Genomic DNA, 22,107 nt, shown 5'->3' on the forward strand with positions numbered 1-22,107 from the left:
GGAGAGGCAGCGGTGGGAACCTCGGGCTCGGTGCGTGAGCATCCGCTGGTCAAGGGTGGTGGGTCTGAGCCCGTGCTTACACCCTTTGCTGGAGCAGTCCCCGCGGCAGGACATGGATGTGGTTCAGCACTCTGTTATGATGAAGCGAGGGGAGGTCTTTTTTGTGCCAAAACCTCACAAATGAAGTGCAGCATAGCAGACCCAGACCTCAGAAATACTTCTTGGGTGCTTTTGTTCTCATGTAAATTCCAGCTGGGGTTCATCCTGCAAAAATAAAAGACAACTCCTCTCCCTTCTCCCATGATGATGGGATGCCCTTTGGCTCAGGGCATCCCTGCCATGGGCAACCCAGGGCTTGCAGACCCGGGTGGTGGGACTTACTTCCATCGAGGGGGTTCAGGGACCCAAAATGTGGCACTCACTGCACTGAAAAGCACCCCAAGATCAAACCCACCAGCACCCACCAGTACCTACCATGTAGGGAAACCATGCTGGTGGGAGCCTCCGTCCCACCCTCCGACAGCACTCATCAACAAACTGCGTCCAGCCAAGTCATTTGAAAACGAACAAAGACATCAAGTGAGATCTCTGCTTTTTTGGGTGTGTCATCAACAGTTGCAAACCACGAGGGGTTTGTGGTCATCACAGAGTGAGTGTGAAGGTTTCAAAAGAGATGGGTGGGCTTTGGGTCCAGCTCACGCACTGGATGGAATCCAGCTCCCACTGGAGTGAAGTCTTGCAGCTGCATCAGGGGAAGCTGCATCCTGAGCAAAACCTGCCTCGTACTCCTTTGCTCGGCTAGTGGCAACTCAAAAATCAGAAGGTAAAATTTTGGCCCCAGTGAGTTCAAAGACTTCAACAGGGCAGGACTTCATGCAAAAAATCCTTACTGAAAACAGACTGCTGAGGAGGGACAAGGAAGAATGTATCAGTGTAAGAAATTAGTTTGACCACCATTTATTTGGCAGAGATAATTTATCTAAATGGTTTTATTCCCTACGGTTCATTTTTAATACAAGTTTGTATTTTTACCAGAAAAAGATTGGTATCAACACTCAACAGTACAGACTTTTATAAAGCATTAATGGGAGAGGAATACATACACACTTCATCTCTATTAAAAATGAGCTTCCTTTGTATTCTCCTTTGATTAAAAAAGAAAATCAAATGTCCCTTCTCACTGTAGCATCACATTAAATGACATGAAGCAAAACAAAGCAAAGTCAGCGAAGTCCCAAACCTTTTGTACCCCACACTGTGGTCATCTGTATGTGCGTGCGTGCCTGTAGATGTATTTTTGTATATGCCTAAGCCATCTTACGGCATCAGAGCAATTAAGAATGTGAAGGATTCCTGGGTGAGGAGTTTTGGAAACACGTGTATTGATGTGGAGATATTTCTCACCTCGGCATCTGAGCACTGCGTGCAGTAAAGAGTCCTCGTCTTCCATGGGGGAAGCAGAAAGCAGGGCTGGAGCTGAGTGTTCATGACAATCACGTAGGGAACGGGCTGTGTGGCTGGAGAGTATGAGCAACCGAATCTGTAATACGAAACTTTCTTTTCTTCAGTTCTTTCAACTGGAGCAAACCTCTAAAAGGAGACAAAAGCAGAGGCCAAACCCCACGGCACTTTGCAGGCTTGTTGTAGGTTTGAAGGGTGAGCTTCTCCCAAAATGTCTGGATGAGAGATGGGTGATTTCCCCCAGAAAGGGGCACTCTCTCAGACACAGGGATGGCAGGAGAGTAAGAACAGAGATCCCCTGACCTGCTCAAAAGATGATGCCATATTCATGTGCTGATGTTCCCATCTCTCCTGCAGGAGAAGAGCTGCTCGGGTCCAGGCTCACCACCTACCCCTTAACGTTGATCCACTTTTTCACGCATGACCTCAGAGCCTGTTGCATACACTAAAATTAAACCTACAGAGCAACATTTCCTCTGCTTCACGTGCCCCTGCACAAGGAGGAACCCCAGCCAGTTCACAAGAGACATTAGAAATGGCAAATGCCTACAAGCAACTTGCAGTCGGAGCCCTTCCTCCCCTCTCGAGTTCCTGTCTCTAACGAGACTGCACAATTTTTACTGCCTCCTGGTTTTGTTAGCACGAAATGTACTGTCTTCCCTGTGGAGTTTAACATAGGCCCACCCAGCCCATCATCAGATTTTTGGAAATCTTATATATGTTGGGAGGGGCTGTTTTCCCTTACATGGTAGCAACTTGTTTTCCTCCTTCATTTCTTGAGCTTAAAGGCAGAAAAGGTATTTTTGTTTAAAGAAGAAGCACTGAAAGGATGCTCATGAGAGCAGAGAGGGCTGCTTGGAAGTCAATATACCACCAGACCCAAGTGGTTGGCCATTGCAGCACATCCTCTCAGCAGGCTAAAGATACCCCTGTGGAAAATGAAAATGCTCCTTCCGTGCTGTAGGAGGCACTTCTGCCCTTGGTGGCACCTCTAGGAAGGGCTTCTCTAGCCAAGGAGGGAGGGCAGAGATGCATTTGCTGCCCCAGGACACCTACCAGAGCAGCCCCCATGGGTGGCCGTGCCTGGGACACACTGGCTGCTGTTCCCTGCCACCCATGTGCAGCAGGGACTGTGGTTAGCACGGCTCTGTTGGCAAAATAAAATAAATGCCAGCCTGTGAAATTCCAAGTGAATTCACAGTGATTTCCAGAGAGTGGACCAAGGGGTGAGCGAAAGGAAACAGGCACATCCATCTTCGCTCCGCATGCATCCGTCTTCCTCCCCTGCTTTGTCTGCGTAGTAAATTATGCAGGTTAAATCTATAAAATGTATATCACCCTGTCTAAGCCCAGCCCTTGACAAAGCAGCACTGCTCCCTCCTAGAATGGTTGCCCACAAGGGAAACATGTTTATGTCCATTACTGGTTCAGGCAATTAATTTGCAGCCATGCTAATGAATCCGAGAGGTCTTTGCCTGATTTCTCCCTTGCTGCCAGGCGCTTGGCTGTCTGGGCAGAGTCCATTGCAAGTAATTTCTCTGCATATGCCCTCAGGCCAGTAGGAAACTCCATGACTCACTTTTCTCCCTTGCAACAGCAAGAAGCAATGGCTGGGAATCTGAAACTTCCTGTGAAAACAAAGGGACAAAGCCTTGCCTTGACAAGTCCCATCAGGACTTCAAACTTCCAAATCACAACAAAATCTTTGCAGATCTGCTGGCTAAGGCTGCCGTGCTTCTCCGCTGAGGCCCTCTCACTGCTTTCTGCTCTGTGGCGAGCACAGCAGCAGCCCCACGGCCGTGCTGGGGGTGTGGGAAGCCCTGTCCCTCCCCATGCATCGATGCTGCGTCCACCCTCCTAAACTGGAGAGTGCCAAGGGATGTTACTGGGCCAGGAACGGGCGGGTTCTCAGTGCTAATTCATTAGCAAGCTCCTTGGCATTCTTTGGCCAGGACCAACAAATGCACGGCCAGCAGGTCCTGGAACACGTCCAGGAGTTTGTATGGGCGAGACCTCGTTTCCTCTGGACGGTTTTGAAGGTGCCTCGGAGGTCTGGCCTCGGCAGAGGGACACCCGCATCCCCGTGGGCACGTGGGAGACGGGAGGCTGCTTAGCACAGGAGAAGCATCGGCACAGAAGATCCTTAGAGATGGTCACATCTGAAACCAGCACACAAATGGCAAGCTCAACTGCAGCTGGGGTGGATATTGAGAATCGTGATTTGAGGCTGAAGCACCAAAACATGAGAATGACGCTCCTAAGCCCTCTGGGAGCCTAGTCCATGCTCTCACCTGCTGCAGGAGAGAACAGGCAGGAGGGGAGGGAGATCTTTTTTCTATGTGATGGCATAAAGTGCTTAAATTGTCAAGTCTTGGGCAACAGTTCCCAACACAGCAAGCAAAAGGTTACTCTTGCCTTATAGCACAGAAAAATCTTAAGGATCAAGAGTTCAAAGAAAGATTTGGTCTAAGGATCTGAGCTAAGGACTGAAAATCTGGCCCCAGCTCCCCTAGGCTCCCAGGAAAATTACTTTGCCTTGCTACACACGCTGTTTTATTTGGACTCACTCTCATCTCTGTGAGAATATTCTCCTCCCACCCCAATTTATTAAAGCAAAATAATTTCAAAGTAATTCATGGAATCAAAAATTAATCCCATGCTGAGTGGTATTATGATTGCTGGAGCAAGCAGTAATTCCTGTCCAGCATCCCTCTCTACATACAGATCAAAGCCAGCATTACAGTCAAACACATCCTCGGCTGAGAAAGGCAGCTCCACTGCTGCTGTTCCCAACTGAGCAAAAAGTTGTGCTCGCCCCATTGGATCATCTTTGGATTTTACATGCCCTGGAGCAGGTATAGAGATCATCTTCAGCAGCTGTAGGTTGCTGTGGGGTTGATCGAGAACCGTGAGGGTGAAGGAGGACAGACAGGCGAGCAGAAACTCCAGCTGGGGTGAGGAAGGCTTCAGCATATGGCTTCCCACAGGAGCACTGCAAATGCTGGTTTTCAGCCTCCCTCTATTTCCCAGAGCTGCAAAGCAGCGAATGTGAAGCCCGAGGCCGCGCTCAAAAAGCAGCTGATCATCAGAGACTGCATGGAGCCAAGTTTCCAGGCAGGCCAACATGCAAAGAGCACTATCAAAGAGGGAGGTTCTTCATCAGCGTAGCTTTGTTCTGCATGCTACAAATTGCAAATTGCGGGAGGCCGTTGGGCTTGTCTCAGACAGCAGCGGCGAGTCTGGCTCAGTCCAGTTCGCTGGGACTGATCTAATCAGCCTGGTCCCTGGTTGACTCCAGTAGCAACTTGAGAAACAGACGCCAAGACATCAGAGGTGGTGAGTGGCCTTGGGCTTAATGATCTGGAGTCTGTTCTGGTGGGCTGCTGGTTTCCTGTCCTATTTCAGCAGGAAATTTCAGAGCGAGCAGACGAAGGTGTTCTGCTGCTGGTCCCATGCAGAAAAACATGTATGAAAGCTGATGACTCTTGCTCCTTGTAAGCCTGCAAGCATGGAGTAGAGTTACCAAGTCACATACCAGCTTTTTGACTTCCCTGATATCCCCTGCATGAGCAACACTGTTTTGCTTTTGGGACCAACAGCAGGGACAGAGCTTACGCTTCGTTGAAGATTGTGGCCGTGGGACAGAGCCACTTGACTAAAGAGAGTTGATTTCCAGGACACCTCCTTGCTGTCGATGTGACCTTGCAGAGGATTCAGCTGAACTGTTGTAGAAAACCAACCGGATTTCTGCATCACCCCTGGTCTGTTGGCTGGGAAATCAAGGCCGTGTGCCTTCAAAGATGCAATCAAGCCAAAATTTTATAACCCGTCGCAGAACTTTTGGGTTGGCAGACCCAACAGCGGTTGTGACAGAGCTTGATAGTCTCCTTCCAAACATGACTGAGGAAAGTCGCGTTCCAAGCCACCCTGACAACAGTCCCACCTTAGCTGATTATGGAAGAAGTGCATTAATAATAAATTTGGGGCTGTAGCCAAGAGGCCTAGATCAGCTCCATGCAGAGGACCAGTGCGCTCCCACAGAAGACCCCCAGCCAGGATGCCTGGAGTTTCCTTTACCCCTGGGGAAAGAATATTCCCAAGCACGACGGGGCTGACACAGAGCGCTGGGTAACAGAAACATAGGGAGGGACTAGGTAAAGGTGTAGGGACAGGATCACCTTTTGGGGAGGCACTGCTGGAGATGGGGCTGGTGGAAATGCACCTGGTTTCCCTCTGTGATTCCATAAGCCAGGAGCACTGCGGGCAGCAGCCAGGACATGAGTGGGGAAACACACCCGCCTGGTGGACATCTCACCAAGCTGGTGAGAAATAGTGAATTTTCCTGCTTGCAGACCGTACCCTCCCAGAGGCAAGGGCTGATGCCTCCGGTGCCTGAGGAGTTGTGGTCTGACGCTGTCTCACCGGTCCCGCTGTGACTTTTGTCAAAGTGCCCGTTCCTCATTACACAGTACCCAAAGCTCCTCTAGGTCAACGGTATGCACTAGTAATACAGTTTCAAACCCACGCGGCAGCGACGGCAACGGGGTGAGAATTTCTCCGCGTGAGCCGTTGCCTTTTTTAAGCCTTTGGGTATCGTTAGAGCTGATCTTTCGGTCACTTTTTCAACTCCTGTAAATGGTCACAGGCAAGGAGTTCCCCAGCCCAGTTATACGCCATGGAGGGAGAAAAAGCTTCTTTTTTTTTAAATTTGCTTTAAATCTGCTTAAGCTTCAGCTTGCTTTGGTGCTGCCAGGTCTCAGAGTGGAGGAGATGGTGAGACGCGTTGCTGTAGAAGAGGCCAGACCTTGCCTCGTACAGCCAGCACAGCCAGCCCAGAGTTGTCCTCTCCCACCGGGCTGCGGGCACCACCCAGGGGATGTCACCGGTGAACCCGGGGGTCACTTTCTGCCTCGGTTTCAAATTGTTTACAGGATAATATTATTTGTGTCCAAGGAAACCTAAGAGCATCGCAGTGCAAGATGGTTTGAGACGTTAAATCTGCTTGTGAATATAATCACAAGTGACCTGGGCTGGAAATGCCTGATTTGGGTTTTGTTTTTTTTTTTTACAGCCAATAGACAATGAGCAAAACAACGTTTCTGGGTTGTTCAGAACTTTTTTTATGTTTGTATCAAAACGGTGCAAGCAGCAGCGTTTTAATGTGGGACTCTCTCACACCAGGTCTGCTCACCTCGGCCCAATGGGCCCCTTCTTGCAAGCTTTTACTGCCTGCAATGGGAAAGCAGGTCTTCACTCTTTAAAATAATAGGAAAACACAGAAAAAAGCCTTGCTTTTGTCCCTGACCCTGTGTGATCAGGTCTTCTGTAACCTTCAAGCTGTCCTGGGAACAGTCCCGTCAGCTCCTGCTCAGACAGCCACAGCAGCGTTTTTTATGTCTCTGTTGTGGCAGCTGAGGGGGAAAAAAACACTGATTGGATTCCACCGGCATGAGAAGATTAATCGTCTGCCTGCATTTTCAGCCAGCCTCTTCCACCCTGGGTAAAGCCTTGGCATTAATATTTAAAATTCTTCTGACCTCTCTCTGTTTTAATTAGCAAGTGGGAAACTCCCTGGCCTGCGCCAAGGAAAAAAAAAGTCCTTAAGATCAAAGTGGGGTCTAATTCACGTTTCTGCCTGCCACGTTCAAAGGAGCCGGTTGGTGAAACGAGTGTCATATTTGGTGGAGATGGAAGGACATAATCCATCGGCTGCAAAAGGTGGGTGCTGTGTCCTGAGTGAAGCGATCCCATTTTAATGTGGCCAAAGGCAAGAGGGAGCATTGGGTCATTTTGCCAGTACATCCACAACGGCAATATTAAGCTCCTTGTGGGGGAAAAAATATCCTTGCCTCAAATATTACTGTAAATGTACCTATAGGATAAATAAAACTTCCAAGATCTTCTACTAAATAAGAAAACCCATGAAACTGTGTAGCTCAAGGGAAAGCGTCAAACTCTTCCATTGTATCCTCAAAGGAGTGGGAGAAAACATGTTTGTTTTGTAAAAGGAGGCAACTTGTGAAAGTGAGACCCAGCCCCAAACTGAGTCACCTGCAAGTACCCCCAGTGCTAGATTCATCGGGATGCAGAACAAGGGCTGAAGCCAGGGAAATGCCAGTCTCCTTGGTGAAGGGCTCGCTGCTTAGAAACACAAATCTGGAAATGGAAACTTCCAGACCAGGATTTAGGCGCAAAGCTATGGCCACCAAAATGACTTCGCTGGTCCCAACTGTATTTTGCTACGTACCACCCTCCGCCTGGTCCTATGTTTCTGCCGCGTCACGGCAAGGATTCATAACCCTGATGCTGATGTACAGAGCCTGGGCCCTGCCTCCACTCCATGTTGAAAGTAGTTGTGGAAAAAAAATCCTAAACAAAGTAAAAGCTCAGTGTAAGCATCACTGATTTTCTTGTTCTCTGTCCTTTTGTGCCTTGTCAGTGCACACCCACCCCAGGACCACTTGTCCAGAAATATTTTCCTCTGGCAGAGTTGGAAATTGAAGCATTTTCACACAAGCTGTCCTGAATTTTTAACTCACCAGGCACAGGGCTGAGCTCAGACCACAGCAGACCTCTCTGCCTGAGATGTCACCAAGCATCTGGAACAAACCCCTTCCCACATCCTCAAATGCAAAAAGCACAGTGCCCTGGGCAAAAGGAAAGGAAACTCTCAAAGGAGAGGGGGAACAACCCAACAAGTTTTCTGAAAATTATTTTTTATTCTTACTGACAGTTCTCAGAAATGTCCCATCTAAGATGGCTGGGGTAAAAGGGTCCCAGGTCTGCTATGGGAGGTGTGGGAAGCTGCTAGGAGAACAGGTTGTCCACATTATGGAAGGCATCTTGGTTCTCATTGTGGTTGAGAAACGATGAGGAACATGGAGTTTCTTGACCACACAACAGAAACCCGTATTTTGTCAGAGCAGCCTTGCCTGGAGAGATGTCACCTGCAGAAGGCAGAACTTCTGAGATTGTCCTGGAGACCCAGGTGTGAGACAATACAAGGGAAGCTCAAGCTTTCACCTTCAGCAGTGAAATCACTCCATCTACACTGAAGCAGTTCTGATGTTTTACTCATTTTCCTCATAAACTGAGACAGCATTAGCTATAAAAACTAAAAATGTGCCACTGTAGGCACTATTTGCTTTTATTACTAGCCCTCTAAAAAATCAAAATTTCTGTATGCCTTCATGCGCTCCCTGGTGGAAGTATCTACCACACATGAACCCAGTAAATCTGCACTAATCTCAGCCTTGTACTACATTTAAAATGATGCTGTAAAAGAAATAATCCTCTCCTTTAGTGGATGTCAGTGGCAGATGTCAGCACCTCTATCATCACCTCCTACAAGGACTGGGAATAAGCAGTGAAGGTCTGCAACAGGAGCAATCTCATGCAGCCTGAAAATCAGCTGAAAGACGGCAGGCAAAGGATATTAACAAGTATCCATCACAAAAGATAAAAGAATGACTGCAACCTTCACTTTGGGATTTTGCACATATATCTTAGCCACAGCCAGAACGCCTTGGATTGGGAGGGGAAAACTCTAGATCCCGACTGCTGAATTCTGCTGCTCCTTAAGCAGCTCTGCCAACCATTTCGCTGCCTTCATAACGGGCTATGTGGCTTTCTCTGTTTAAAACAGAAAAATTAAATAACATCAACCCATATTGCATAATCACCCGTGGAAGCGCAGAGCTGAAGTTGTGAGCTCAACTGCTCTGGCATCACCTCTTCATTTACACTGCGTTAGGACTTCACTTTGTAATAAATATGCGCAATTTAAATGCTCAGTCACATTCCTGGTGTCCCTTCAACACCAAGTATTACTTCATTATGACTCCGGATGGCTTATTAGCAACAACATCAACAAAAAGCCACTTTTTCAAGCAGCAACTGTTTATTATTGGGAAAAACATTAGGACTTTATCCTTTTTTCTCTTACATATACTTGATTTGAATAAAAATAATTTAAAAATTTTTAATTTCTTTTTATATTACATGAAAATAACTCAAAACAAGGACTGTGAATTTTGGAAGCAAGAAAACATAGGCAAAATTGTCGTTTAGCTGCTGAGATGTAGTACTTGGATTTGTTTTAACTCAAATAGAGAAACAATCACAATTGTCATTCCAGTGAAGAAAATTAATCCATCTATAAAATATCTTGAAGTTTGAGAATGGTATATAGTTACACTAGAAAGTATTCATAATATAGCGTGTGAGCTCTAAGATATTACCTAAAATATATAACTTCTCAGACTTTACAAGGTCAAATATTTTAGACCATATTCCAGTGGAAAAACACTACAAACCTATTACAATCCTTTTAAAGTTCTTGTTGAATTAACTTTTATTTCCTTTTGAGGAATTTTAGTATAATATTTCAAGCAATAAAATATTGCATACAAACTAGCTTGCAGAACTTTATTCACACTAACTTGGACAACCACTGTTTTAAAGGATGAAGCACCTTTAGTAACAGTGATAAAGCATCCCTGTTACAGTAGCTGATGAAGAAGCAGATTTTGTGCACAGATTGGTACAATTTTCATGACATTTCTGTAAATCTGATAAGAATTACTGCATATTCAGTAATAAGAAATTAAACTAATGGGAATTAAAATATGCTTAAGGCTGGGGTAGGATTACAGTGTTACAAGACAAGGATTCTATTAATTAATCCAATTCATGTCATCTGACAAAGACTTTGATAAAACATTGATTTCTTCTTTTTTCTTTTTAAAATACATGCAACCTACTGCAGTTTCCATTTCCTGGCTTACCTCGTCTCTTTTCAGTTGAATGTGAATATAGTTCATCTTTTCATTAAGTTCTAGGGTAACAAACACCATTCAGCAACATCTGAATGGATTCTAATAAAAAACTAAAAGCCCCCAAAAGCAAAAAAAGCAATTAGCACGTCAAGGTCTCGCTTTAGAACACAAACTATTATCTGCGGAAGTACGCAGGATAAAAATGAGATGGAATTTGCGTAGGTAGTTACTTGCACTGAGTACCATATTAAACTTAATGTAACTGTCCCAGCCGTGGCTGGCTGATGGACTGACGGAAAACCACTCTTCACTGAGTACAGGGAAAAAATACTATTAATGCGATCGTCAAAACTGTTCTCTTGTAACGGTCTAACCTCAGGGGTCAGTTCTCTTTTAAAGGACGCTGGAAATGCCGGCTGGCGTCGCAGCTTGACAAACAACCCGCTGCCATCTAAAGCGACAATGTCAAGCCCTTTAAAAATAAACATTTAATTTCAGTGTATTTTGGGGGATTTTTTTGTTTTGTTTTGTTTTGTTCTTGGCTTTTTTATTTTTGTAACTGTCTGCTGTTTCCAGCACCATCTCAGAGGCTGGAACGTTTCATTCCTTCCTCTGCCGGTTTTGTCATTTTCCACTTGGCAGATACTGACCACCACACCCCGCTGCTCCTCGCCGCGCAGCGCTCGCTGGTACTGCCTTATTTTCCTTGTCTGTTATCCGTATCGTCAGTGGGATTTACAGCCCTGGAATGTGACTTCTGAATTAATACGCATTTTCTTTTCCGAAGGAATGCCTTATTTTGCAACCATGGCTGTGTAAAAATACTGTAATTTTAAATAATGAGCGGGCGGTGGCTCTTTTGAGATAAATCAGTGACGCAATTTAGAAAGCCAAGGAGGCATTTTCACCCGACTGCAATAGTTTTAAGATCAGGTAACAGTTCGGACCTAAACTACGCCATTTGTCTTCCTTTGTAAATTAAGAATTACTTTTAGTTTTACCAAGAAATATTCTACTGGTATGACCTACAGAATTTTTGAAATTATTATGCATATTTATGTTTTACCTCTCTTCTCTAAATATATTACTCATTTGTTTAATTCTTTCAGGAACCTACCGTACTGTCAGCCAACTACAGTAATCCAGAAATATTTTCTGTGTATGGAAGGGGCTTAATCACAAAGCTACACCTTCTTGCAAAGCTTCAGTATTTTTGATTGGTAAAAAGCATTTCTCATTGAAACAATACTGAAGTGGAGCCCAAGCCCTCCTCCATATATACAACTGTTAAGTTAATTAACTTTTCAGGACAAAACGTTGATCACATTCAATGACAAGATATACTATCGTTTTCAAGACAGCTCCAGCGGTAGCTCTGGTGGCACAACCGTGTATCTTGGGTCAAGCTTAGGTGTGAAATCCTTGAAGTTCTTAGATGCTTCAGTACCAAATACATCTAAAACTTTCCTGTTCATGAGAGCAAACCTGAAAAAGAAGAGACATTAGAGAGTGAACAGATTATTCGTTTACTTTTGGAAAAAAAAATATTAAAAATTATATTTTTAAAAGGATTAATTTAATTTCTTTATAAAATTATTAAAGTTATTTCACTTCATAAAAGACTATCCAAATCTTTGAAATACAGGCTTCAGCCTGCACTGTTTGGAGACTACAAGTTTTTCATCCCGGGCAATAAAGATTTAATACAAAAAAAATCAATTGACAAATCTGATTAACAGTGCTTTGTGTAAATATACTTTATATAACACAACCTGAGGAAGAGGGGAAAGGAGAGAGTCCCCTTCTACTTTTAACTTCACAAAAAAAGTAAACCCAAAATATACTACTCTAATATACTACTCTTCTTTCTCATCCCAGCCTCACAAACTCTGGCCATGCCTGCCCAAGTGTGGATAACAATTTTATGGGTGTTACAATCTATTTCCATCTCTTTAGTCTTCAGCAGTGTTGAGCGAAAGACCTATGAAACATCAAAAGAATCTGCCTCTATGGAGAGAGTGTCAAAATTACTATTACAGAGATTTACTTCAGATAAAAAACCCGAGCAGAATAGAATTTCTTCTCCCTCCTCTCTTTCAACTAAAGCAACCTTAGGATTAGCACAAGAGGGAAAAATGCAGCCAAAATTGGACATCTGCACTGACATCATCCCCGTATCGTGTTTGTATGGCCTCCGAGGTTGCCTGCAGACGGCCTCCAGGCGTCCCAAGGAAAGCATCCCACTACGTCCAGCGATGTATTCAGTCACCTCGTGTCCAGCTAAGAGTGTACTGTGCCATGGGGAGCGTAGGTTCAACATGCTCCAGGGACCGGCCTCTGATTTCACTTCTGTTTTTATAGCCTGGAGAGCCCGCTGTCACAAGCGTTACCTTTTGTAATCCCATTCATACAGTGACCTACGTCAAGATTTGGATGCCTTGTTTCTGTCACGTACTACATCAGTATAACAGTGTACACTTCACTGAATTGTATTTTTATAAATCGGTTACGGCCAAGTCTATTTTAAATGGTAAGCATTTTAGATCCCCGCAGCAAATAAGAGAAAAAATATCCAGTAAGATATTACAGTGTAAATTTATGGTTATAATCAGTGAAAATTTTTCATTAGTTTTCCAAGAAAAAGAATTCCTTTCCTAACCGAAATAGATGTCCTGCAAAAAACTATTGAATCTTCACAGTATTCTTAGGAAATACTCTGACATTCCTAATAATGCTTTTAACCATGTTGTTGATCACCGTACATACAGATTTCTTCAACTCCTGTAGTTGTTTACCGGATTCTTCGTATTCCACTGAAATCCCAAAGCATTCCACCCTCCAAGTGAACTAAAGATAAAAAAGCCTTCAAGTAAACCACCCATCTGCTCAACAGTCTTAACTAGATTTAAGTCTTTACTCCTGTCATTAGACTAAACCTAGGAGTGTCGCTTCAGCAGCAAAGGACTTCAAGTGGACTGGAAACCATTTGAAAAGCAAAGTAAATACTCAGGAAATTAGCCCATACGTACTCTACGGCTCTGCTGTTGAAAGCAAATGACATAGAAAGTTGAATGCGATCAATGACGTGTTTAGACAAGCCATAACATAGCCCTGATTACATACCTGCCCTTTGTTAGTCGTAAAAGAAATTTCCAGTATGAAGGTCTCAGGTTCTGAACTTCCATGACAGCCTGCAAGGAGAGTATTCTGTCAGAGCCAGCTGACAGCGTCAGGCAAAAGCTTCACCTGCTACATTACGTTGTATGTAATCAAAATCAGTGAAAGGACAGTTATGGAAATATATATTATTTTTTAATTTTTTTTTTTTTTTAAATCTTCTCTTGACTCATGGACCAAAAGCAGCTGTGATCACCTGCCAAGGTCCAGTACTGTCAGTAGACGAACCACTCACAGCTGAATTTGATGCTCTATATAACCACCACCAGCCCAGACTGATATTCCCAGAAGACTATCTTTCAAAAGTGGTGGCAATTAACTTCGATCTCGTTGCAGAGAAAGCAGCCATAATCCTTATTATTCCTACATACATGATTTTGCACTCGTGGATGCCAAATTTACCTGCTATTCTATCCCTCGCTCACTCTGCATTTTGTGATCTACTATTTCTTGTAGTCAGTCATCTTTATATTTCATGTTACGTATCTTAAATGACGTTATATAACCAAAATCCTTGTCTTCTCTCTATTCCATTACTTTACCAGGTCACTTAGGAATATAAAGAGTAACGAACATCTTAGCATAGATCCCTTTGCTAATTTCTCCCTCCTTAACCCAGTAATTTCTTTCCAGTCTTGGGCTCCTTTTCCAGCTAGTTATTGAGTAATGAAAAAACCCTTTCCTCTTTTTCTCATATTAACTTTACTTCTGTCGGCCTCATACAATGGTCCTTGCCAATAGTATTTTGGGGATTTCAGTGCTGCAGCCCTTCAGGCACATCCCAGGCACTAAAATATCAGTTCACTTTGATACTAGAATGAAAGATATTCCCGCATATATGGGAGCAATGAGGAGGAGGAGTGGAACTGTCCTGTTAAGCACAAGACAGCAAAAGACTGCTTTAGGGTCATTTTATATTCTCTTTATTGAGGGGTACAAAAAAATACATATAGTTATGGAGGCCTGGAAAACATTCAGTGGGATGTTTCAGCAGCAGGTCTAGAAATGGAGAGATGTGGAACAGTAGAGTAATTTGGGTACCACTGAAAAGGAGCTTTTCTAGCTTACACAGCCAATAAAAGGACTGAGGGTGAAGGCACATAATTGACTTGGAAAGTGCAAAAGATGACCACTACAGCTTGTTTCAAACATAAAACTTCAGATTTTCCTAATTTTTGCAGATGCTTTCAAATAAGCAGCTTTAGTTCAACTTAGCTGAAAGTGAAAACTTCTAGTTGATTAAAGAAGCATAAAATATTACAATATATTGTTTGTATATGTTGAGAAACAGTCTGTTCATATGTTTATGAAAGCCCATATATTTATGTTCATCTTCTCGGGCAATGCATTTTGAGATCCTTTCCAAAGAATTCAGTGCTTTGTATAATGTATTCTGCTATAAGCAGATGAGAAATTTGAGTCCTAGAAATGATCTTCCCACTGTGGCACTCAGAAGCAGGACGCAGGAGCCCTAATTCACAGCATCTTGCTGGAATCACTACATCGCACTGTCTTTTCTGTATCACTGTAACCCTGTACTCTGCATTTCATTCAACATTTGACTTAAACTAGAACAACTTTGTATTCTGTTAGAAGACAACATACTTACTGCCTGAAAGCAAATCGATGTAGAAATGGCATAGATGACGCTGTCTGCATGAGGAAAGTAGGGAACCTTCCCTGCTTCAATGCCCTTGAAGTATATAGTCTATAAAAATAAACAAGAAATCCTGAACAAAAGGAGATACTAGTAAAAGTACCTTTTAACTTTTTAATTTTACCTTTTCAAAGTAACATGTCAACATTACTAACTTGTGCTCATATATTGTTGTATACGTCCACAAACATGACATTGAGATAGCTCATAGAAGTTATCCAAGATCAACAGAATAAGAGGCTATTAATGTATAGAACAGGATCTAGCAACAGGTTGGGTGTTAAAAGGGTAGTATAGATCTTAAAGATAAAAAAGGGAAAGTTTGCTCTGTTAAATTCTTCATTTTAAAAAAAGCAAAAGAACAATGCAATAACTATTCCAACAAAGTGAATATTCACTGTTCTTAAACAGCTTGAAATCACATACTTTTCTTTCTGAGAAAACATGTAAAGTTTATTTTCCTGAGCACAGCTTGACCTTCCAAAGCAGCACACGCCTCTTTGGTCAGTTACCCTTGGCTCGCATAAGATGATAAAAGTAGTAAAAAAAAAAAAAAAAAGAAAGAACACACAGCACTTTTCTTACTTCACTGCAGCCACAATGTCTCAAAGTCCAGAGAAAACCATCAGCAATACAAGATAATATTGGTTTTTTACAACTGGTGTTCTAAAAGTCAATATGGATAACTCAGATTTGCTTTTATATAACCAATATGTGAACTACCTTCAGAGCTTGATCTAGGATTACAAAGAGCAAAAATAAACAGAGTGTATCTTCCCTTTTTATGTTTAATTTTATACTTTAAAAAAAAGTTCCTTCTTTTTATATTCTTTGAAATTAATTCTGCTCTGGTAATGGAGGTGGATAAATATCACTAGGGAACGAGGCCCTTGAGGTCTGCAGCAGAAAGCTTTGTGATTTGGGGATGATGCATAATAAGAGAATGCTCTCAATTTATTTCAGTGGTGCTGTGGGGGAAATAACCATGACTAAGTCCTGATTTTATGGAAAAATCACAGTAAAAAAATCAAAAGCTGGTAGAGCAAAGTACATACAACATACCCAAAACCTACAAACTTTTTTTTTCCCTGGGCTCCTAATTTTAACAGCTTCATAGAAATAATTCATGCCTGAAAAATAGTAATTAGAACAAAGTTCGTTGCAAGGCTGGGAATTCAATCAGTTGAATACTGACAAACAACTCCAGCTATAGACTAAAACCTAAGCTATTTTCAGTTATCTTAGACTGCTGAATGCCAAAATTAGGGAACAAAGGCAGGAAGTTAAGCTGTAGCTTTTGGCAATAAATCTGCAATTAAGGACTAGGTCTGATTTACGTTTCTGGCAGAATAGACATTCTTGGAACTTTCAGATTTAAAAAATCTGCAAAAGCTACAAAGCAAAGGGCTATCAGATTAAAAAAATCCATGGAGAATATACATGGAGACCAGTGGATAAAGGACTTTAAAAATGAGTCACAGAAAAGAAAATAAGAAGAAATGAGACCACAGAATGGCACTGCCTCTTGGCACATACGTACTGAAACACACCACCACCACACAACTTTGCATTATACTGGAATTGTCTGACAAAGCCTGTGAAGTTCATTTTCTTTTTCTGCACTGAAAAAATAGATGAAATGAAGCACTCTGTTACGAGGGTAATATCTTACCTCTACTAATTTGGACACCAGATACATAGAGATAGTAGTACTTTTGTAAAACATCATAGAAATTCCCGCTAGACACCCTGTAACAATTAGAAAACAAAAGTACTGTTAAGATTGTGATTTATCGTTGCTCTTGCAGTTTGTCAGCTCAACAGACACTGCATAACTTTATGCTTTCTGTTGCTACAACAAAGTTCAGTGATGTTCCTGTGCTGCCCATCGAAATAGGGTTTATGCCATTAAAAACCAGAGAGCTTTGAAACCCTGAAATAAACCTGCAGTTCAGTGCTCAGTAGCACAGCATCGAATTTCCTCTCTCATCCCACAAGGAACAGAGAGACCTCTCAGGTTCCAATACGTGACAGATGCACAAAGAGCAGGGAAGGGCCCGCACCATCACACGGATTTCATGGCAAAAGGGTCCTTCTTGGATCGAGCGGAGCCCATCCTTTCACATGTGTATTCTGTCACGTATGGAAAAGGCAGTATTTGAACCTCACATCTGTAGAGTTGGAAACTAAAGGACAAGTTCACATTTGTGTGTACAGTAATATATTGTCTTTGAAGCTGACCATAAAACCCACGCCATTTGGTTGAATTTGCTGTACAATTTTAATTGCAACTCTTTATTTGAAGCTACTTGAAACACCACTGTCACTCTGACACAACTCTGATGTGCAGAGTCCTATTTTCATCACAGAAGTCCAAAAAGGGGATGGGAGGACAGACAAGAGAAACATTTGCGGAGTCCCAACAGAGGCAATACAAACTTCTTGTCATGGACTCACCAGCTACAAGCGCATGAAGCTCATCATCTAGGTTTCGTACCCAACGCAGGAAGCAACTAGTACCCTGCAGGTGAACAGAGAGCAGGATTAGCCCTAGTTACTTCTCCTTCATAACACACAGACTGGAGATATTCTTCTATAAGCTAGCAATATAGCACGCACAGACTGGAGATATTCTTCTACAAGCTAGTAATATAGCACATAGTATGAATGAAGAGTGTAGTGTGATCCATATCATAATCCACAATACCTGAAACGTTTCAGTGTTTTAATTAAGCTTACCTCTACCATTTCTTTCAAAATCAGAGAGCAGATCAACCTAATTTGAATACTAATCTAATTCCAAAGCTAATCTTAAATTCACATCATCTTCATTTGCTGTAGTTGTCCAGACTCTTTCCCATGACAAAGTCTGTTTTCAACTACACACCAAACACCTTATGATTTTTCCATACATCCAATAAATTCTGGAACCAGGAAAACACATTAATCTAAAAAGTCAGAACTGCATATGATTAAAAGACACAGTGAAACGCATAATAACCTGTTTGTTGACACAAGCAACAATACACAGCTGTTCAGGCCAGAATGGATGTAATTGTGGCTTAGGCTGCATTAAAATATATTTCATTTGGATGACTGCAGGTTACCAAATGATCCAGATTGTTCCACATCTGCCACATCCTCTGTGTTGTTTTTTCAACTGTTTTGGAAATCCATACTTTGTCTCCAAATTTCATCCCCGGTAAATTTCTGCTTGCTTCCAAATGGTTCAAGATCTGCTTAGTAAGGCCCAATCCAGTGGTGAGAGAACGTTATAAAATTTAGTATGACAGCCCACTGATGTCTACTTTGAGATATGTGTCAGCCTCTTAATCCACCTAATGTGTGCTTTTCATGGAATTAAAGCATGATTTATGTTGGAAGGGACCTCTGGAGACCATCTGGTCTAGCCTGAAGCAGGCCTAATTAGAGCAGGTAGCTCAGGAACTTGTCCAGTTGAGTTCTAAGCATCTCCAAGGATGGAAACTACACAGCCTCACTGGGCAACCTGTTCCAATATTTGGCCACCTTCGCATGAAAACGCATTTCCTTATATTTCTTTGGAATCTCCTGTATTTCTGCTTGTAACCATTGCCTTTTATCCTATCACTGCACATCTCCAAGAGGTGTAGGTAGCAATAAAATCCCCCCTGAGCCTTTTTTCTCCAGCTTAAAACCCAGTTCTCCCAGCTTCTCCTCGCACATCCTATGACCCAGTCCTCAATCATCTTGGTGGCCCTCCGGTGAACCCACTCTTGAAAAAGACATTAAAATTAAAGGAAGAAATTAAGTCATATCTGTGTCCAAAAATGGACACAGTACCACAGATGTGATCTCACTAGCTAGTTTACAGTGCATATTTTTAATAAATAAATTCCTTGAAAAGCAATTGATACACTGCAACTGTGACAGTCAACTTTCCTACTCAAACTTGTAAACTAATTTAAAAAAAGAAACCAGGTGACATGGCCAACTTATTTTCTGCAAAACCATGTTTGCTGACATTAATTAACAGTAAGGGGAACACAAAATATTAATAGTACAGCTACTACCATCCTACGATGGCATTTTGGACTGCTTTTAGGGACAAGACAGACTTTTTTTAAAAGCAGTCCATAATGCAATTCCTTTGGGTTCAAAATGCATCAAGGATTTCAATTTTTTTGGCTGTGGTCCAATCTTTTGGAGTGACTAGAATCTCTGCTGCCCTACATGCTTATTTCAAACTAGAAGAAAAATATAATGCAACCCAAATCTGTGGAAGTTATGGAATACAAACAATAACAGAAAGTAGAATCACAGAATCATTTAGGTTGGAAAAGACCTTTAAGATCATCGAGTCCAACCATTAACCCAGCACTGCCAAGTCCACCACTAAACCATGTCCCTAAGCACCACATCCACACATCTTTTCAATACCTCCAGGGGTGGTGGCTCAACCACTTCCCTGGGCAGCCTGTTCCAATGCCTGACAACGCTTTCGGGGAAGAAATTCTTCCCCAATATCCAATCTAAACCTCCGCTGGTGCAACCTGAGGCTGTTTCTTCTTGTCCTATCGCTTGTTACTTGGGAGAAGAGACCAACCCCCACCTCACCACAACCCCCTTCCAGGTGGTTGTAGAGAGCGATAAGGTCTCCCCTCAGCCTCCTTTTCTCCAGGCTGAACAACCCCAGCTCCCTCAGCCGCTCCTCATAGGACTTGTGCTCCAGACCCTTCACCAACTTGGTTGCCCTTCTCTGGACACGCTCCAGCACCTCCATGTCTTTCTTGTCATAAGGGACCCAAAACTGAACACAGTATTCCAGGTACAGTCTCACCAGTACCGAGTACATACTTAATAAACTGTAAATAAAGGTCAGAGTATCTGAAAAGGAGTATCTACAGAACTAAATTACGCTTTGCAAGTAGAGCTTTTAAAAGACATCAAAATAATTTCAGCTTTTGCACTCTAAATACTTTTTTCTCTAAAGGCTCCTTCAAGTTTGAGCAAAAATGTAATTTTCAAATAAACTGAACTAACAACCCATTTGCACTTTGCCATAAAAAATTTTAAACTCTGTAATCTTACAACTTCTTGTCTCTCAATCTGACTGCAAGTCAAGTGAAATGCTGTTTTGCTTACAAATAACATTTGCTTTTTTAATTTTCAGTAAGAAATATTTACCCTGAGTAATACAGAATTGTCTTAACTTTGCAGAGCAAGTAAAGTGGCAGTTGAAAAATGACATGTGTGATTAAGAATATAAAAGTGCAAAAGCCACTTCAGCACTGGACTACGCAATATATTCTCCCTTAGGGCATGTGCTTCATCACATTCTCTTTTGGCATAAATAAACATAATTCGATTAATTCCAACAAAGCTGTATGAACACGTTATCAGTTTGCAATCTGTCATATATAATGGTGTAGAAGGGTAGATTTCCAAGTGGTAACTGCAATGTCTCCTCAGCTGCACATGATATCAAGTTCTGCAATCTCCTGCTATTTAGTGTCAAGTAAGAATTCCAGATATTTGAGCCAAAAAAAAAATCTGCAAATGGCTTCTCTCTGGCAACACTGCTGTTACTGCAGTCACTACTTGTGTCTACACTAAAATGTTTCTGTGTAACTGCAAGTCCCTTTGAAATCTGAATTCACTTTCTCTGAAGTACTCCCTATCTCCTGATCCTGATACCATGCTAGAAAATCCACCTGGTTTATTCAGAAATTATAGAAAACTCACAGAATGGAAGACTAGTTTTCTATTTATAATTTGATTACTGCAATACTATAGAATTTGTCGGTGACATGCTGTAGCAAACAGTATCAGCAGTAGTAAGTGGCTAGACTTTTTAGCTCTTTGTGATATTCTGAAAAGTGAAATAAAAACGAGCGCATTTGTAATTTCTGTATGTTATAAGCTTACTTTGTATATACTGACAAAAGATCCCAGAAAAGCTCCAAGCTGGAAATTTTCCTTGTTGTAGAAGAGGGAAAGTAGCCGGGATGGTTCTGTAAACAGATGCCGGAAGGTGGATGGAATGCGAAGGCAACATTGGATCAGGTAACCGATGCTAAACATCCTAATGAAGCCCTAGAGAAAAGAAAGAAACATTTTGTGGTAAGGAACCACAAATTCAGAAAAAGGAATAGCAAAAACATCTACAGAAGTACTTATTTTTTGACATCAAGCAGTTTAAAACCCACTCTGCAGATACTATGTAAAATGCATACCCATCTTCAAATTCAAGACCAGTTCCTCCCCCCCCGCCCCAATTCCCCTGTAAAATAGCAAAGGCAATAAAATCATAGACAATTGACTCTCCTTCAATTTCTATGAATATCTGAAAGGCCTCAAGGGACAAACTATTTCTCTTCCGCTCCAAAATTCTGTCCTTTGAAATAATCCTGATGACTTCATTTCCAGGTTACTGACCAGCTTTTAACCACAAATGGGTATATAGAGGAAAGCAATGTGGTGGAAAAAAAGAGCACTTCTAGACTCAAATGTCTGGAGAAAGCTCTAAAGGAGGAAAAAGTCCACAAAAAATAAATTTCAGAAAGTGTGAGAATTAGAAATTGACCCCAGTGGCTTGGCACGTGCTCACGTACTTTCCCTCAACCAAACTGGAGGCTGAGTGATGCCTGCAGCAAGAGAAAGGGTGAAACTGGAAGGAAGATTCTGTGCAGAGCTACTGAGAAAGGATAACATGAGTTCCAACAAATTTTTCTTACTACTCCACCTTGGATAGAGATCTGCTTTTTTATACCATGTCACAAAACCACACTGACTTTTTCTTTCCAAATTCTTCTCCCCAGTTTCTTATAATTTCTTCCGAAGCTTCCTATCATTATTCTTACCCTATGGCTGAACTTCTCTCATCATTCGGAATAAAATCCATCCATTTTTTGGTTGGAAGATGCCTTATCCGAAAACTATCTGTGCACTCACTACTGGCAAATAAGGCAGGCACCCAATGCTGTAGTTCATTTTTCAGAAGATACTCAGGGACACCGAGACAATTCCAGTTACAGGGACAAATGGCAGAGGGTT

General features: G+C 42.3%; 1 protein-coding gene across 1 annotated transcript in view; it reads right to left on the reverse strand.

Moving 5' to 3' along the window:
• Window positions 1-9,342: 9,342 nt before the first annotated feature.
• TMEM135 (transmembrane protein 135) overlaps window positions 9,343-22,107 on the reverse strand; it is a 176,691-nt gene continuing 163,926 nt past the window's right edge. The window contains exons 10-15 of the mRNA XM_069808434.1: window positions 20,980-21,147; window positions 17,530-17,593; window positions 16,745-16,821; window positions 15,025-15,123; window positions 13,362-13,429; window positions 9,343-11,723 (exon numbers count right to left, since the gene is read on the reverse strand). Of these exons, the coding sequence (XP_069664535.1) occupies window positions 11,591-11,723; window positions 13,362-13,429; window positions 15,025-15,123; window positions 16,745-16,821; window positions 17,530-17,593; window positions 20,980-21,147 (609 nt within the window). The 3' untranslated portion in view covers window positions 9,343-11,590. The remainder of the gene's footprint in view (window positions 11,724-13,361; window positions 13,430-15,024; window positions 15,124-16,744; window positions 16,822-17,529; window positions 17,594-20,979; window positions 21,148-22,107) is intronic.

Source organism: Haliaeetus albicilla, chromosome 20, assembly GCF_947461875.1.
Source record: "Haliaeetus albicilla chromosome 20, bHalAlb1.1, whole genome shotgun sequence".
Taxonomy (NCBI): domain Eukaryota; kingdom Metazoa; phylum Chordata; class Aves; order Accipitriformes; family Accipitridae; genus Haliaeetus; species Haliaeetus albicilla.